The sequence below is a fragment of the Silurus meridionalis genome, chromosome 4, assembly GCF_014805685.1.
Source record: "Silurus meridionalis isolate SWU-2019-XX chromosome 4, ASM1480568v1, whole genome shotgun sequence".
NCBI classification, from domain to species: Eukaryota; Metazoa; Chordata; class Actinopteri; order Siluriformes; family Siluridae; genus Silurus; species Silurus meridionalis.
This window is the reverse complement of record NC_060887.1, coordinates 7,086,995-7,105,070: the sequence shown is the minus strand read 5'-3', so window position 1 is coordinate 7,105,070 and position 18,076 is coordinate 7,086,995. Positions and strand designations below refer to the sequence as shown.

General features: G+C 44.0%; 1 protein-coding gene across 9 annotated transcripts in view; it reads right to left on the bottom strand.

Annotated features, from left to right (window-relative positions):
* Window positions 1-2,359: 2,359 nt before the first annotated feature.
* Window positions 2,360-18,076, bottom strand: part of cobl (cordon-bleu WH2 repeat protein) — a 38,437-nt gene continuing 22,720 nt past the window's right edge. For all 9 annotated transcript variants that reach the window (XM_046846696.1, XM_046846701.1, XM_046846697.1 and 6 more), the window contains 7 exons: window positions 16,195-16,660; window positions 8,003-8,225; window positions 6,832-6,953; window positions 5,134-6,725; window positions 4,762-4,875; window positions 4,333-4,677; window positions 2,360-3,715 (listed from right to left, as the gene is read on the bottom strand). In XM_046846696.1, coding sequence (XP_046702652.1) covers window positions 3,638-3,715; window positions 4,333-4,677; window positions 4,762-4,875; window positions 5,134-6,725; window positions 6,832-6,953; window positions 8,003-8,225; window positions 16,195-16,660 — 2,940 coding nt within the window. In that variant the 3' untranslated portion in view covers window positions 2,360-3,637. The remainder of the gene's footprint in view (window positions 3,716-4,332; window positions 4,678-4,761; window positions 4,876-5,133; window positions 6,726-6,831; window positions 6,954-8,002; window positions 8,226-16,194; window positions 16,661-18,076) is intronic.

Genomic DNA, 18,076 nt, shown 5'->3' with positions numbered 1-18,076 from the left:
CGCTGGCTGGACAGAGCGCGTGATGGATCTCGGTGGCGGACGTGGTGCGTGCGCGGGCCGTGCACATCCTGTCCTGCGTGTTCACGTGAAACCAGAATTTAAACCATAATATATCGTTTCCAAAATTCTAATAATTATTGATTAATTGTGACAAACAATAATAATAATAATAATAATAATAACAGACTTTACACCCAATCAGTAGTGCACATTTAAATTTTATTAGTAAAATGTAAAAATGGTTTTATTTGCATGTAAAAAAAAAAAAAAATGATGTGTGCTGCAAATTTCATAAATTTCATTCATCTTCATCACGAACCTGAAACAAAACGATCGATTCGACGTCTTTTGTTTGTACTTTCGCTCATATAGTGTATATACTGTACTGTAGGTGGCACCATTTCTGATCTCCGACTAAAAGAAAAAAGTCCAGAGCGTACAACGCAGGAGGCAAAAGAAAGCGGTTTCCACGTGCCCCGGATTCTCAGATGTTCTTCATCTCAAACCTGAAAGAACTTGAACTTTTCAACCTTCCAGTCGGTCTTTTTGTCCAAGAACAGCGAGACGACACCCATTTCTGGACGATGACTTGCACTCCTTTCCACTAATTCATATATAAAGTATCGCATCGTATTTTTAATACGTGACCTTTGGCACCCATTCCTCAAGCGCTTGTTTTCCTTCGCCGTTGGCTCCGAGAGTTTGGAAGCAAACAGTCGTTTGGCAGCTTCATGCCGCACATCAGAGCGACCGCAAAAAAGCGCCAAAGCTCCAACCAACAGAGGGATCGTGGGTCGGGAAGAATTTACAGTCGCCTGCCATGGAAGGGATTACCCTGGTCCTGCTGCGAGGAGAGGCGAGGAGAGGCGTGGAGGGGCGAGAGGAGGGCCAGAGCGTCCAGACCGCAGTCCCTCGGAACATACAGGCTCGAGCAAATTATAACATATTTGCACGGGGAAAAAAAGACGAGCCGTTTTTAGGAGGCCGAACAGGAAAATGCGGTATTTTGATGGAAGACGTAAATAACCTCGTGGACAGAAAGAACTCGAGACTCATCGTCGTCCTCGAGGACATCTCACGTATTTCTGTTCTTTGCCACATTCCTGGATGCTCCAGCCGAGGAGTTGGGGATTGAAAAAAAGGGTAAAAAGGAAAGGTTTTTTCAACAGATTTAAGGAACAGGTTGAGGAGCCAAAGGAAGGACGATAGCAAACATGTGACTCAGCTAACGAACTCTTCAACACTGTCCTTGTTGTGTTTTGTTTGAAGTCAGAGAGCGGATCAGGTGAACGCCTTCGCTCGGGACCCCCAAGAATTCTCGTTATAAATCTGAGCATTAAGGGCCTTGCTCAAGGGCCCAACAGTGAGCGATGGGATGTGAACTCACAACAATCCATGCAGAAATCCAACACCGTCACCACTGAGGCGTTGAATAGAAAGTAATTAAGATAAATAATCAAATAAAAGGTCATGAGTTCTAATCCCAGCAACTCCAAACTGAAACTCTGGGCCCCTGTGCAAAGGCGCTTAAACCCTCACCTGAATGCTACTGATTTGTAATCACACCCACCGTCCCGTATTCTTCTCGCAATGCTCGCGTTCACCCCCAAAGATGACAAATCGAATAAATAAATAACTCAGTAAACATTCTTACGAATGCGATTACGCTAAAAGCGCGCTGCCGGGAAAGTAGACGGCGAACGAAGCAGACCGGAGTGTGAGTCACCGAGACCGGAATGAGCCGAGGTTGCCAGGAACAGATCCATACATGGCTTTTCTCCAGGTTTTGACTCATCCTGAAGCAGGCACTGCGATGCGGAACTGGAAACGTCTCAGCCTGAGCCACTCGTCTGAAAGGAGCTCAGCTAAAAACGTTTTCAAACGTATCCACTTCGAAGAGAGATTCGGACGAAATTTCGTCGACAAAAAAACCCCGCCGTCTCGGTGTAGACGAAAGCGTCTCAGTCTGGACACGGCCCAAGCCAGTGAGGCGTGGCGTAAAAACTTCAACGGCGTGGTTGAGCCGAGGTTCGACAGTCAGCAGCGAAGAAAAACTGCGGAACTGTGGATCAGTCCGAAGAAGCGACACTCAGGCAAGACGCTAAAACCTTCTCCTGAAAAGTGACTTTTAGATAACGTCTGCAAATTCCGAAAATATGGAAAAAATCTCTTTTACATTTACAGCATTCGGGAGACGTCCCTCGTCTAGAGCGACTTACGTTTATCTCATTCATCCTTTGGGGGGGACCTTCTGAACCAACTTTTAATACCCGAACAATCGAGCTACTACTATAGAATAAGACACGTCCCTGGGCTGGGACACGTTGGCTCCTGAGAGACAGACACAAGACACTTAAAGGGACGTCCAAATTTTTTTTAATGATTAACCTGATTACAAAATCATTTATCGATGTATTTTCATTTACAATTTCTGTGTAATCCTCCCAAAAAAATATTGCACACTTCATATACAAAAGCAGACGAAAGAAAAAAAAAATGATACCAACAACATCGTGGCTTCTAATCAAAAACTTCCTTCCATAAAAAACCCATGGGTGTAAAAGATAGACCGATCTGGACCTTCAGTAAGTCTTTCATGTAGTCCACTTTATAAATACACCGTTTGAGCAAAAGTATTGGGACACCCGACTTATCCACCCGTATGTGCTTCTTGCCCAAACTGTTACCACAAAGTTGGAGGCACGCAATTGTATCGGACGCCTTTGGATGCTGGAGCATGAAATTTACCTTCTCTGTGAAGCTCCACATGCTTTTCATGGGTTGGACCTACAATCTGTACCTGAATCTCCAGAAATCTCCATAAAATCTAGAGGAACGTCAGAAGAGTGGAGCTGAATGTGGACGGACGTTCAAAAAGCACATACGACTTCATGCTCAGGTGTCGTTTGTCCATACAGAATCGAAATGGCGTTAAATGAAATGTTGTCAAATAGCAGCAGGTCAAAATGAATCAAAGTGCTAATGCTACAATCATTCCTACATTTGACAAGAACGCTTCATTTGCTTCACGTACAGCGGCCGTGGAACCTGTGGAGTCTTTTATGGTCTTTTATTTCAAATCTCAGCATGAAGAACAGCATTACGTTCAGAACGTTCAGCTGGGGATTTCCAGTTCCACTCGTTCACTGTCCAACGTCCGAGAAAGCGTCTCAGAAACCATCAGGTGTCTCCACACTTTTCACGACCACAAAAGAACTCATGACCAAAACAAAACAAAAAATTCATTGTCATCATGACTATTTTAAGCAGTTTGCACTTTAGCGTGTCATCTTGATTAGTTAGTATTCGATTGGAAAAGCTACAAACAAATCAAAAAAACAAAATGTCTAATCTGATACAAATAAAAGGAATCCTTCAAAATCCAAAATACTGACAGATCCTTAGGAAAGAGTTTCGTGAAGTATGAAGTCGTCAACCGTTTTTTTTTTCTATCCAAATCAAATTCCTAATAACATCAAAATGATTGGCACAAACCCAAAGCAGCATGAAACTACAGTATCATCCAAAATAAATAAGCGTCTGATGCGAACGAGTTCCACGTGCGGCGTGAAATCGGGAGATTTTTGGCGATGAGAAAATTCCTCAAAAAATAAAAAATAAAAAAATGCTTCTAGAGCTAGCGAGGACTCGACGCTGATGCCTGGATGGTGCCGAGTCGTCCGTTCACTTTTAGCGTTTTTGTCGACGCCGGAACCTGAGAAATCAACGAGCACAAAGTGAGTGAGGAACATAAAGAAGTGTAACGTAAACCGCGCTTTAATCGCTATGTTAAAAAAAAAACACAATCAATTTTCCTAATTTTTCTAGTCAAGTTTCCAGAGAAAAAGTCTTTGCAACACTATATGGACAAAAGATTGCTACGTGAACCTTTTTTTGAACATCGAATTCCAAATTTTGTCTTCATTTCCTGTTCCAATAACCTCCAATCTTCTGTGAAGATGTTGTGGAGATTCATTGCTCCACAAGGGTGCTAGTAAAGTCAGGTATTGATCTAGATGAGGAGGTGAGAAGTTTGGAGATCCTAGTTTGGCTGGAATTCAGATGTTCCATTTCTTTTGGCCATACAGTGTAGCTACTTAACTAACTTGAAGCATGCGTTGTCCATAATGTAACCGTAAATGGATACATTTTTTTTACAATTTCTAACAAATCGAAAATTCCATGCGAATTGCAGAAACGCTTTCCAACATCCCTCGATAATTTTCTGTTGTTGATTATTGTTTTATTTTAAGCGTCAATTGAATCTTTATCATATAATAGTTGCTAGTCAACAGAACGAATACAAATTCTGAAGTCTGAAAATCGGCTCACTTTTCGAAGGCGTTCGGCTCCGGCCCCAGAGCGAATGGCCTCCAGCATCGCCACTCGGGCGGACTCTGGGTTTCCGCCTGCAGGCAGAGCTAAAGCCGGCTTCATCGAGGACATGGTCAGGGTTAAAGGAGAAGGAGGAGGTGGTGGTGGTGCAAAGGTTGGAGGTGGGGGTGGTGGTATGAAGGCTGGAGGTGGTGGGGGCGGTGGTATGAAGCTTGGCGGAGGTGGGGGTGGTGTAAAGGTTGGTGGTGTTTGTGGAGGTTTAAAAACAGGAGGAGTTTGGGGAACCCGGTCCTCCTCAGACTTCCTGATATGCTCCAGCTCAGCGGCGGCTGAAGACCTTGTCTGGAAAACAGCAAAGGGGTTTAAGAAGAAACATCCACTGAAGGGGAAACGTTTTATTGTTTAAAAGGTACTCGTCAAACTCACCTTCTTAAGTCTTGCCGAATTACTTTCCGCTCGGATGGCAGACAGGAGAGCAGAGTGTTCGCTTTCAGGCTCCGCGTAAGACAGCTTCTGCAGGGTCCGTGAAGACTCGGATACCTGGACACCAAAACAGGTTTGTTTATAAACAAAAGTATTATAAAAATCGGCGAAAATTAGCGAGATTGTAAACGAAATAAATTAGCTAGATTGTAAACGAAATAAATTAGCTAAGCTAAATATATGCTATATAATGCTAAAATATATTAATGCTAAGATAATGCTAATGCTACTTTTTTCTGGTACAACTGCAATATGGTGTTTATTGCGTTACTGATAAGACAAAAAAAAACGTGTTTGCTGGTTTTGTCACCACACCTTTCGGAGGCGTTCCATCCCCTCTCCTGACTGAATTGCCTCCATGAGTGAACTGTGGATAGAGGTCTCCTTCTCCACAGACTTTGGGACTACCGGTTTAAACTTTTTCACCGGCCCAAACGGACTTGGCTGGAGACCGAGGCTGTGCAACTCTGGCTTCTTGGCTACAGTCGGACGGGCGATGTTTAGAGGTGAAGGGTTTCCTGGGGACTTTTTCATGGGCATGCAATCTTTAGTCACGGACTGAGTGGATTCAGAGCATGCAGAAACCCTCGCTTGCTGCTGAGGGCTGTGATTTACTGGACCAGAGTTTAACGCTTTAGTGCTGGATCCATCTGCAGTGAGAATTTGCGATTCCTTGTAAACGTCTTGCTTCTCGGCAGTAGAACTCGGGTAAGGTTTGGTGCCAGAATGAAGAGGCACAGGGTCCGCGGCTGCACTTCGGTTTGATTCTACCTGAACAGGTCTTAGGTCATTCTTGGAGTGGTTCTGTCCAGCATGTTTGGATTCTGGAAACTCCTGAGCTCCTGAGGAATTCAATGCATACTTATTAATTGCTGAAGCCACGTAATGACTCGAAGTCCGTCTGGAAGGCTTAAGGAACGTAATATTTCTCCTGTGCTCTGAGAAAAACACATTTTCTGCAGGATCAGAAACGACAAGCTTTTTCATCACTGCAGACGCCAGGTTGGCTGACTGTTTTGATGCCTCTGTGACACTTGGTTTTACTGCAGACGCGAGGTTGGCGCTCGGCCCGTCGGCTGATTTTTTTGGTGCTTCCGTAACACTCGCTCTTTTTGTAGGTTTCTGCGATGGTACTGTTGCAGTTAATGGTTTGGGGTTTTCGACTTCTCTAGTCTTTACAGAAGCTCGTTTATACGCAGTAGGCGCTGGATCCTCTTTCTTCGCCGAGGTCCAGAAGGCCTTTGCTTTGTCCACAAGTGGAGAGTCTCGGTCATCGCTAGCGTCATCAGAGATGTCTGCAGGTTCTCTTGGCGTGACCATGTTCCCCAGCTCATCGATTTTAATGGCACCTATACGCAAGGAGCCTTCGGACTTGTTGTGATTGTGGGATGCGGCTGGTTTGGTAGGGACGATTGTAAATGTTTTCAGGCCGAATCGAGACACCAGGTTCTGGTTCATCATATTTTTGTTTTTAAAAGACACTGAACAGGGGTCCACTTCCTTGCTTGAGCTCTGTGGAGGCCGAAGTCTGCTTTCCGGAACATTCCGTTCACTGTGGGTAATAGTAGACATCACAGGACTTTCTGGAAGCTTCTGTTTCTCTGGTTTAACTTTACCTTTAATTCCTGGGCTTATAGTGACCTTTTCTGTTTGCTCCTTATTATTACTAACCCGATCTGCTCGGGTTAGACTTGTACTTGCTAACACGTGAGCGTTGTTGTTTTTGTTCTGAAGATCTACGAGGATCTTGCTCAAACGGTCTTGTTCGTCATGGTTACTGCGCCATGACGACGTTAGATGGTCATCAATGACATCGTCAATGGCTGTGACTGGAACGTCCAGATCGACCACAGACACGGGGATGTCATCGTCCATGCACAGGGACACCTCATCCGAGCGATTCACTTCTAAAAAAACAGGAAAGAGAGATTAACTGATTTAGGAGAAGCTAGAGTTAATGCTAGATTTTTGGTTCCACTCACACACACAGGAGGAAATTTAGGTTACTTGTACCGTCTGCTAAATCCGCATCCAAATCGGCCAAAGTCAATTGGATCTGCGCAGTGATCTCGCTGTCCTCCTCATACCCGCAATTTCTCTCGACTGATCGTGCCCCGGATCGCACGTTTCCACCACTGGCACGGAAAACACCACAGTAAATAACAATTAACCAACGCTGTTTATCTTTTCAGCATTTATCTCCTAGTGACACTCAAGATCAGAAAATATTAGTATAATTATATTGTAACATTTCGAGACAAGTTTTGTAACCCGCCAACAGATGGCAGCACGAGGCTGCATGCACAGTCACATGGAGCACCGGCCTACTTAAATCAGTGTGCCAAAAGACAGCGTCCTGTGTACATCGGGAGCAGGTGCTATTCTGACCACGTGCGTTAGAACAACCTCAAGTTGTCACGATCAAAGGTTTCGGCACCGGTGCGGAGATCCAGCGCGAATCGCAGAAGGTGCTTGATACGCTTCGAAAAGAAGACTTCCAGGACGCGTTCCAGAAGAACGATGTGGAACTATTTTGGAGGCGATAGTGTGGAGAAAAAGAAAGTACTTTCGTGTTAACAGAGCTAGTCTCAAACCTTTATTTTCCTCGCAAGCGCCTTTATAGTGTGCGGCCTTGCATTTTTTAAATGCTGTTAATCTTAAACTTTTTTTTTTTTTTTTGCCCTCAGTCAAACACACGTCTTTCAACACCTTAATATGAATATACGACTGTTTTTTTTTTAATATGCCTGAGCTGGAATAATAGCTCTTTCCGGGAAGACTGGAAAGGCTCTTTCCTGGAAGACTTTCTTGAACGTGTGTGAAAGCGAAGGAGTTGCTGCAAGCACAGGCAGCTCCTGCTCCACCATTCGTTAGCGCTCCTGGCTGTGTAATGCACTACACAGGCTGCGCTAGCTCCTCTCGATGTGGGAGAGCTCCAGAGGGGATTGTGGAGCTCAAATATCCCAGGGGGATTGTGGGAGATACAAATATAACCTTATAAAATTAAGCTAATTTCCCTCAACATTTTTGACTAGATCTGGTTGCCAGATTTTGGTATTAATATATTTTATTAATATGAATAAGCTTGACCTTGTCTTTCACGACAGTTAATACCAGCTTGATTTGGTGATGCTGGGATTTAAACTCATGACTTATGAAGAGAACCCGTGTGAGTATAAGGCACCTGCAGCGTGAGCCCCATGTAGCGCAGCCTTCATCGCTGTCACAGTCTTCCTGAGGCTGGGTGGGGCTCAGAGAGGGATCAGGACCCAGGGATGCGGTGTCCTCTGGGGATGTGCTCGGAGAGTCAGCCATGCCCTCGGACGCCGCGTATCCTTGATCGGCCAAGCTCTCGCTGCTGCACATGGACGCCGTCTCGGCTTCCTGCTCCACCGTGTGCAGCCAGGCTGGTTGGGGGGGCAAAAACGGACAACGGTAAGATGTTTAGATGTCGAGTAGTTTATTCAAAGCGCCACAGCAAACCGAACTGTACGCTAGGTTTATAGTCATGTGATTATACAATAGTGAGTTTTAACATGCGGAATGCTGTTATTTGTGAGCTTTTGCAGGATTTACATGACTTTCGGAAGTTCTGGTTAATTTAAAATCATCAAAAAAGTTACACCTCAATACAGTAAATGGCCAAACATATCGAGACACCGGAATTTTCCAGCCAAAAAAGTGTAATATTAGCGATATCCGAGTGCGAACGTTCAACGCGTTTGTCTCAGAATACACCCAGGAACATAAGTTCAGCACACTTTAGTGATAATCATCAATCCAGCATGAGATTCACTGTTGCTGATAAATCTGCAGGAATTTGAAGGTGCAATATCAGCACGGACCACAATCTTAATCCGGGGTTCCTTAAACTTCAGCTTCCACATTTGGAACGGCCCCCTGAACAACGCCAGGGACATATTTTTTAAATGTACATTTCTTACTCATATCATATTTGTATCTTAAACTAAAATCAAAAATCCACTGAGGTTTTTCCGGGGCACTGTCATTACGCAATAAAATCTCCACAATAATACTAGTAGTCACTCCGGCCCATGTCGTCTTCTAAAACAGAGCAACCCCACAATAAAGAAAGGAAAAATGATGTGGCCCTCAAAAAAAGTTTGGGGGGACCCCTGGATTAAAGGGATCCTTGACATTAAGGGGGCAAACTAAAAATGTTTGGTGGCCACAAGAGACGTCATGTCCCAAAATCTCGATGCTTTATACAAAACAGCAAAAACAATGCAGTTACTTGAAATAAAGCGCTTGAAATTGTTTCTTCATAATAAAAGAAGAGAGCAAAGTTGTTTTGACTGTACACTGTGATCCCGAACCTCCTGAACCTCGGCTTGCTAATCAGGGCCAAATGGTCTGAAATCCATGGAAGGAAGCCAAACTAAACAAGTTGTAGAATCACACGCCTCAACGAACCGGCGTTACCTTCTACCTTCATTTCTTTTTTTCTTCTCTCTCTCTGTCTATCTCACTCCAAAAAACAGCCTCGGGCTCCTGCTGCTTTTCTACGTCCAGTTTTAGATCACACACACACACACACACACACACACACACACACACACACGGTCACCTAAATTAAAAAAACATCAGGCGGCTTCAGGACGAACGCTCATTCCGCTTTTATATTCATGCCGTGAAAGATTTGAACCAACCACCGAATAACCTTGGGTCATGTGGTGTGTCTATATGTGTGTAGGTGTGTGTATATCTGTGTGGGTGTGTGTGAGAAGTGTAGGTGCTGTACACTCCGGTTCCTGGACGCACCATGAGTCACATGCTGTTTCCCAACCGTTTCCCAGCAGAGCTTTTAAAACACGGCAGCTGCGACCACAAATCTCTGTCTCACACACACACACACACACACACACACACACACACTCAATTAATGACACTTTGCTAGGCACATGATCGCACGATCAAGGCAGGATCACAGCTACTCTCTCAGACCACAGCAAAACATCATCATGCTATAAATTGACGCAGGTATTCAATTTCAATTCTGTCTCAAAGTACGATAGAAAACACAGGTTAAGTGTTAGTCCACACGTCATTCTGTTAGCAGTTAGCATGTTGAACACTGGCAACCCAACAGCGACACTGCCACACCATACATTTATACCCACCAGGTCAGGGTCGCTCGGACGACTCCACCAGCCAAAGAGTATCTGCTCTTGTCCTTTTCCTGATAGACCTGGTCAATGGTGGTCTGACATATTTCCAATAAAGTTTGCTTTGGCTTCCATTCGCCAATTAACGATGGAGATGTACAACATCGTAAGTTGAATATATAGTAAGTCGCCTAGCCTACCCCGGAGTCATAAAGAACGTTCAGGGCGCATGTGAACCGCGGATTCATTTCTGGCTTTTGCTAACTCGATTTGAACGACCTGGGAAAATTTTTTCTTCCCTTCCGTTTTTTTAGTCATTCAATAATTCAGATCGTGTGTATGGGAGCGTTTCCCCTGCTGTGACTTTTCATGTAACGAATAAAAGACAACAAATTAGATTTGTCCACTTTTTTACAAAAATTCCGTATCGCTATCGTTGCTGCCGTAAGATCGGAAAAAACGAACCGTCGTAACTCGAGGACGACTTGTAGCGAACATTTTTGTGTTTGCATTGATGGCATTTGGAGGACACTTTTATTCAGAGTTACTTACGATTATATTGTTTATATAGAATCATTGTTCAAGCGCGTTGTTCAAGGGGGCAGCTGTGGCAGGTTTTGGGATTTAAACGTCCATTGAAAGTTCAATATTTTGGAAGCCATCACTTCTCCAGGCTTTCGCTTATGGGGCCTAAATCAGTCCTGGGCCTGATTCTTTGGTCTGACTGTGATTGTTGAGTTCTTAAAGAATGGAGGATAAAAATGCAAAACGTGAAATCAACTCGTTTGCCAATTAGTCAAAGCAACATCTATGAGTGGCTTGTATTGCAATTTAATAAAGAACGAGCAACGATCCGCTCATGCATCGGAATCTGCCCCCCCGATGTGGAACGAGTGCTCGCCTGCCCCGTCTACAAACCGCGTCAACGAAATGACGCCATGGGGAAAAACGTTCGCATGACAGCGACGTCTCCGTTTATCGAACGTGCTCAAAAGTCAGTCTAATCAGCACATCTGCTATTCCTGGCTTTCAAGCAGGAACAACAGGAGCAGCCGGTTGCAGCTCGAATAATGCAGATCATTCAGGAGAGTCGAGGTGAACGTCGGAGCATGCAGTCATTTTAATAAACACACGGCAGTACAATCACGTCTTTGTGGCGTTTTCAGGAAGCTGTCGAACTGACGGTACTGATATAAAGGAGGGGGAAAAAAATAACATCACACATCACTCATGCTAACAAAACAAATTCTTTACACACCTGCAGTACAAACAACAAGAGAGTTCGTAACCTGTTCATTCATCATACACTACAGAAACACAAGTGACCATGAAGATCCCATTCCACACTGAGTCCCCAGTTTCCTGTTAGAATATCCCCCATTCTTCTGAGAGAAGGAGATTCATTCTTCTCTAGAGCTGAAGATCTTCTACATCTTCCAACCCAATGGAAAGCATATCTCCCATTTTGGACTTTGAGGATGAACAACCTGTTAACTGATACTCAAAAAAACCTTCTATATGCTGTTTCTCCATCATTGAACGTATTAAGGCTCGGGCATGGAGGTGTTGGTGTTAAAACTAGAATGATCTCGAGCTAATTTAGGAGTTGCTCAGCAGCTCCTGGTTCCACTGACCAGTGCTGGGTGCTGAGATTTATTATCACACTCTTGGTGTAACCGAGATGAGGATGGGTTTAAAGTTCTTTAAGGTTCCTCTCAATGTTTGTTTCTCATTTCTCCTTGCCACAGAAAAAAAAACACTCATTGCGGGAGAATTACACATAAATCACCGTTAATTTCATTAATTCTTACATTCTGTAAAGCTGCTGAGACCAGGCCCATTGTGCGAAACGCTCTAGAAATAAATGGCACGAGACTTCTGAGCATGCGAGTAACGAGGTGTTACGGCAGCGTCTTCGGGGCATACGGCATTAACGATGTACCCGTTTTCTTGACTCTTGAACTTTTTGTTGAACAGTAGATCATTGTTCCTGTTACCCCCCAATGTATACAGAAATACCAATGATGAACATCGTCTCAGATCAGCTTTACATAATGTGGTGATAAAAATGAAAATGTTCTTTATAAGTGTAAGTTTGTCCCTGATGAACAAGCCGGTGGAGACTGTCCTGAAGGAAAAACTCCCTGAGATGCATAAGGAACCTTGAGAGGAACCAGACTCAAGAGGGAACCTCATCCTCATCTGGGTTGCACTGAATGCCCATTTATTGCAGATATACGATGCGTCACCTAACATCACCTTCTATTCTCTTCATCCGAATCTCATCGACGATCGCCAGCAAAAAAACTATAAAAAAAAAACACCTTCATCCCAAGTAATTACATGCAAACAAAACAAACCCAAAAAACCTTCAGTCCCAGAGAGCATCGCTACTCAAACGGTTGGAAGAAAAATAGGCTTGATTTAAAAGGAGACAAAATAATGGAAGCAGAAAAACAGAACGGAGGGGTGAAGGAGGTGAAGAGGATGGAGGGAGGCGAGAGAACGATGTCTGTTCATCGGCGTCCGGAGCGCGACAGGACGGGAGTGCAGCAGTATACTGCGGGATGAAGGAAAGAATAAAGGAAGAGGAGGAAAGGAAGAGGACAGAGAAGGAAAGAGAGAGAGAGAAAGAGAGAAAAAAAAGGTTAAGAAGAAATGCAAAGTCACAACGATATGAGATCACATGACCTAGAGACTGGCTATAGTCATAAACATAGAGACTGCTCTATTAAAACAATGGCAAATACCCAAATGTACACATTTCACTCAGGTATTCACACATTTTATTCATCTTCTAGTCTTTTGTTTGCAGGTTAATGACTTGACCGAGTGAACTGAACTGGTGTGTGTGAAGTGTAGGCTGACACTCTGACATCTGTTTTTCAACGTTTTCAACCCCTTTTTTCTTCTGGAAACGATGGCGCATTTCCAGTCGTATTTCATTAAAGGAATAATGTTTTATGGCCTCGGATTCGGCTCACCAACTGTCGGGGTGACGCTTCCCAATTTTCCAATGATGTTAGGGGTCAGTAGTCATGTGACGGCCAATAAAAAGGCAGAGATTTACTGATCGAAAACTCTGGGGCTTCCGGGTTACTGATCAGAAGGTTGAGGGTTGTTGATTTAGCTTGTCAACTTGAGGCCCTTGAGTAAGGCCCTTAACGGCCTCTTTACCGGGGGTCCCGTATCAAGCCTGACCTTGAAGATATGCAAAGAAATTCTGTAATGTATCCGTGAAAAATCTCACCTTCCCCAAACAAAGCATGACTGACCCAGCTTTTGACATGACAAGCCAATTTCCCAACAGTCCGCAATGACGTTCAGCTTTGAGAAATTCCGATTCGCTGCAACGAAGCAGGTGAAACCTGTTCCAGCATGAACTGAGGTCCAGGAAGACTGGTGTAGAAGAACTTGAGTGGCCTGCACTCCCCATGGACCTCAACCTCAAAACCTTCTGTAATGACACTTAGGACTTTGGTCCATGGGGCTTATTTAATCCAAATGCATGTTTTACGTCACATTTATTTACATTTATTAACTTTTCTTACTGAAATCTGTGTCCTGTAACGACAAAATAGATTCATTAATGTTTTCTGTTGCAGTAAGTGGAAGTTACTTGAGGATTTCGCTTTGTTTGGGCCAACATGCATCATGTCCAGAACAAGCAAGCGAACCATAGTCACATTTTTAATCACATCCTACGTCGCTTCATGAGTACGCTCCAAGCATGTTTGTGCACGCTGACAATAAGGCATTCAGATCCTTCTCGACACCTCTCGTGGATTTGGAACTGCACAGTCCATAGATCATAACCTCGCTTCCAACCGAACGCTACGTGCTCCTTATAAAAGCAACTATGTTTCTTTTAACACCTCCTGAGAGTGCAGTAATGCTACAGGGGGAGTTGCGTCACCAGCAGCCCGTCTTTATCGGTGATTTGCTGACAGCAGGCAAATCCATCATCTTAATCTCTTCTTCCTCAGAGCTCATCCGCACGCTGCAGCTCGTCCCCGAGGGCAGAGTCACGTCCTCCTGGCGCTGAACAATCGCTCCGAATGCTGCTGACTAAGCACGGTGGACGAGCGCCAGAAAATGAAAACGTCGGCTTTAAGCGGCTTGTCTTTTCTGCACGTCAGCCTCGTCTTTGACGCGCCACACTGACCTTTTGCCTTTTCAATGGTTCTTCATTGTTATCTCACATTCTCCACTTGTACGAGGTGTTATCAAAAAGACTACGAACAGATGGCAGCACCTGGCTGCACTCGCAGTCACAGGGAGCACCGACCTCCATAAGTCATGCGCCAAAAGACATCGTCCTGTGTACATCGTGAGCCGTGCAACTGGTGATGATCTGACCATGCAATTGCACAAGTTTCGGCCAAATTGTTTATTAAGATGTAACATTTTACATGGCATACTTATCTCCACGTTTGGTGCGTTTTTTTCCTCGTCTCTTATTCGTTTGTCTTCCTTTGGCGTCAACTTTTCTCTTTTTGGACACTTTGGGTTTTGATTGTTGAAATTTTTTTTTATCTCCGCTTGTTAAAAAAAGAAAAACAGCTATAAAACGCTGAATTTGAAACGCTGCACTCTAGAGGCGGGACGTCTCCTCGTGGGTCACAAAATCAAAGTGCATCGTGGGAGATGTAGGCAATGGGCAATGCACGCTTTGAATTAGCACGGCCACATAAAATGGTGTTTCCGCCTGCCGGCCTTGAGTTTGGTGCTAGTCATCTTAAAGGTTTGGGACACGATTGAAAATAGCTGTTCTATCAAGTCAAACCTACACGTGGAGTCAAATTCTTTTTGAATGCTATCTGCTTTATCTTTAATTGCAGGCAAAAGCAAGAAAATCTTTGTTTATAAGGGATTCAACAAGATTCCTTACAAGGAATACCTTTATTTGATTTCAACATAAACTTAGATTCTTGTGCTGCCGGTCTCTCGACCCTGCGCTCTGACCCCACCTTCTAAGCAAGCTGGGATATGCGAAGAACAAATTTTACTGTGCTGTAATGTATATGTGACAAATAAAGGCTATTCTATTCTATTCTATTCTATTCTATTCTATTCTAAGTTCCCAAAATTGGAATGTTTCCCAAATTCCAAGCATTTTGCCAACCCTAATTGTTAGTGTATTTGCTCACGGCTCTCATTATCTATCCATCCATCCATCCATCCATCCATCCATCCATCTTTATACGCTGTATGTAACTAAGATGACGTATGAGAAGCGAGATGCACTACAAGAGTGTAAATGATTAAAACGCTAATGAACACACTACAGAACTGTGCATCGACTGCAAGTCATGTTTCACCTCAGGCTGATGTAAGACTCGTATGTTTTTGCCCGTGCACCTGGGAATTTGTAGCTTTGCCCAGTAAAAGTTTTTTTGGGTGGCGTTTCTGGACCTGAGCCAGAGCTGTCAGTTGCACAATGTCGTCTTCTGGCTGACCTCTCTGTCTTTCTCTCGCTTTCTGCAAACAGGCTCGAACCCGCTGAGGGAAAATTCTGCCCTGAGACAGGCCTGATGAAGACTGATGAAGGCGTCGCCAAAATGTCAACGAGGTAAAACCGTTGATTGCCGGAACGACATTCTACAAAATTGCCTGCATTTATATATATATATATATATATATATATATATATATATATATATATATATATATATATATATATATATATATATATTATATAAGAAGATATCTTATATTTTCTAATATTTCGATAGTTTTTTGACACCTGACCATAAGATTGGGATGTAAATCTTTTTGAACTTCCCATTCCACATTTATTCTTCATTTGCTCTTAAAATAAGCTCCACCCTTCTGGGAATATGTTCCTATAGATTTCGTGGTGACTCGTTCGAGACACAAGGTGAGGTGAGGAGTTTCCTGGGGTTCATCGCATCACAGTTTTCATGAACTCGTAGTTGAAGTGAAGGGAAAAAAAAATTCATCCAGGTGTCTTAATACTTTTGTCCATATAATGTACCTTCAAGTCAAAAGTTCAAGCATGAACTTGAGATATGCTCAATCAACCAGCCACAATCTGAAGTGACATCACCGCTCAACTTTCCTTTTCCTCTCTACAGCTCGCATTGGAAGTAAGAGATGGTTAGACATTTGCTCAGTGGTCTGGCTAACACTTTGATGTGGCGTAATGAAATAAGCTTGCTAGCGAGTTCTAAAAACAATAGTGGTCATTGATCAAACTTTTACTTGAATAGAAATTCCATTTACAAACCCATCGCACTGTGACGACTGTCCTCTGCTTCCTCCATCTTCAGCTCCAGTGCCGATTCCGTGTCTTCGGGTTCTCGCTTCGCCGAGCTTCTGCGTGCAGGCTGCTGGTTCGGTTGTGGAACCGGTTCCACTTTGTATTTCGAGCGCATCGCTGTCTCAGTCACTGGCTCGGCCACGGTATCCTCAGCCAGGCTGCTGGATTCGGCGGCGTCGTCACTGCTGGAGCTGCTGCAGATGGAGGCGGCCGGTTCGGAATCTTCGATGCTGTGACTGAGGTCAGACATGGAATCGTCAGACACCGCTGTGGTGCAGAGTACCTGGGTCACGGCGAGGGTTGGTAAAGAGGTGGTGGGGTGTATGGTGGGGTGTACAATGTGTTGTACAGTGGGGTCAACAGTCTGTTGTACGGTGGGTGGAGGAGTTGGGGCTTTCCGCTTCTTGAGCTGGCTTGGCGAGCTTGGTTTTGTCTGGAAAAGATAACAAAGCAGGAGAACAGATTGTACAAATTCTTTATCCATTTATCACATGGTAGATACTAGGGGTCCCCAAACTACAGCCCCCACATTTGGTCCCTCAACAGCCCTCTGAACAATGTCAGAGACATATTTCGGAAATGTGCGGTTTGTTTATACACGTGAGACTGCGCGCTGCACGGAGAGAGCTCTATTTGATATATAATTGTTTATGATTTAGGAGTTATAAGAAGTATATATCCATATTTGTTTTATTTAGCACATTTTCATTATCTAGTATCACTTTTTTAAAACGGTTGATTAATCGGTTATCGGCGAACACGAGCCGACCTAGCTTTCGGAAAAACGTGTCGACCTCTAATTATTAACGTCACCTGATTATTTGTTAGATTCACCCAGCAACCACATGCATTTGTAAGTTAATGGTTAGACTTCAATGAATATGAAAAAATGTCGTTATGACAGTAATAATGCCCTTGAAAATTGACACTCGTTTTGTCTGTACGGCGCAGAACAAAATGATAAAACTAATCCAGCATTATAACGTAAAATCTGGTATACACACATTCACATTGTCGGAGGGAAACCAAACATTCAGCTTCACTCCCAGGACAAAGAAAGTGAACTGTACATGATACGGAAGTAGCAATGACCTGAAAAGACCTTCACTGGGAAACACACATGCTGATGTTTGAGGACAAAGGATGGCTATGAGGTGGAGGGACCGGGTCACAGGAACAGCGCGGTATAGCGGCCTTACGTCCTGTCCTACTTTTTCGACTGCTAGAATACGTGCAAACCGATAAATCGCTCAATCAACATCGGGCCTCACGGAGATACCGAGGGTGGGGAGATTTGCAGGAATGGCCTTCTGGATCTGAACCCATGCAGTGACACGATGTTGGTCGTAGGTGTACTCGGTAACAGGGCCCCCCAAACAGGACAACCGAACAGTATTGGTTCGGCTCTGCCGTTCCGACTGCACATTGTCCACGATTAGATGATTCTTCCAGCGACTGGAGAGTTGGAAATGTAAAAACATCTCCTTCTTCCCTCCTGCTGTAGGAGGGCTCTTTTTTCTAGGGTAAAGGTCAGGCTGAACTTCATGTACCCCAACCCCCACCCTCACCAGCAGCACCTTCACAGTAGATGCACACTCACACACACACACACACACACACACACACACACACACACACTCTTCACCCTTCACCCCAAACTACTACATCTACAGCAACGAAAAGAAAGGAAAGAGGGGAGGGGGATGAAAAAAAAGGGATTTGGGAGGGAAAACAATGCAGCAGAGCAGAACATGAAAGTAGGAGGCAACAAAGTTTTAAGGAGCAACAAAGTTTTGAGAGAGATAAATATATATACATCGTCTACGGTAATATCGTAATTGTTCTCGAA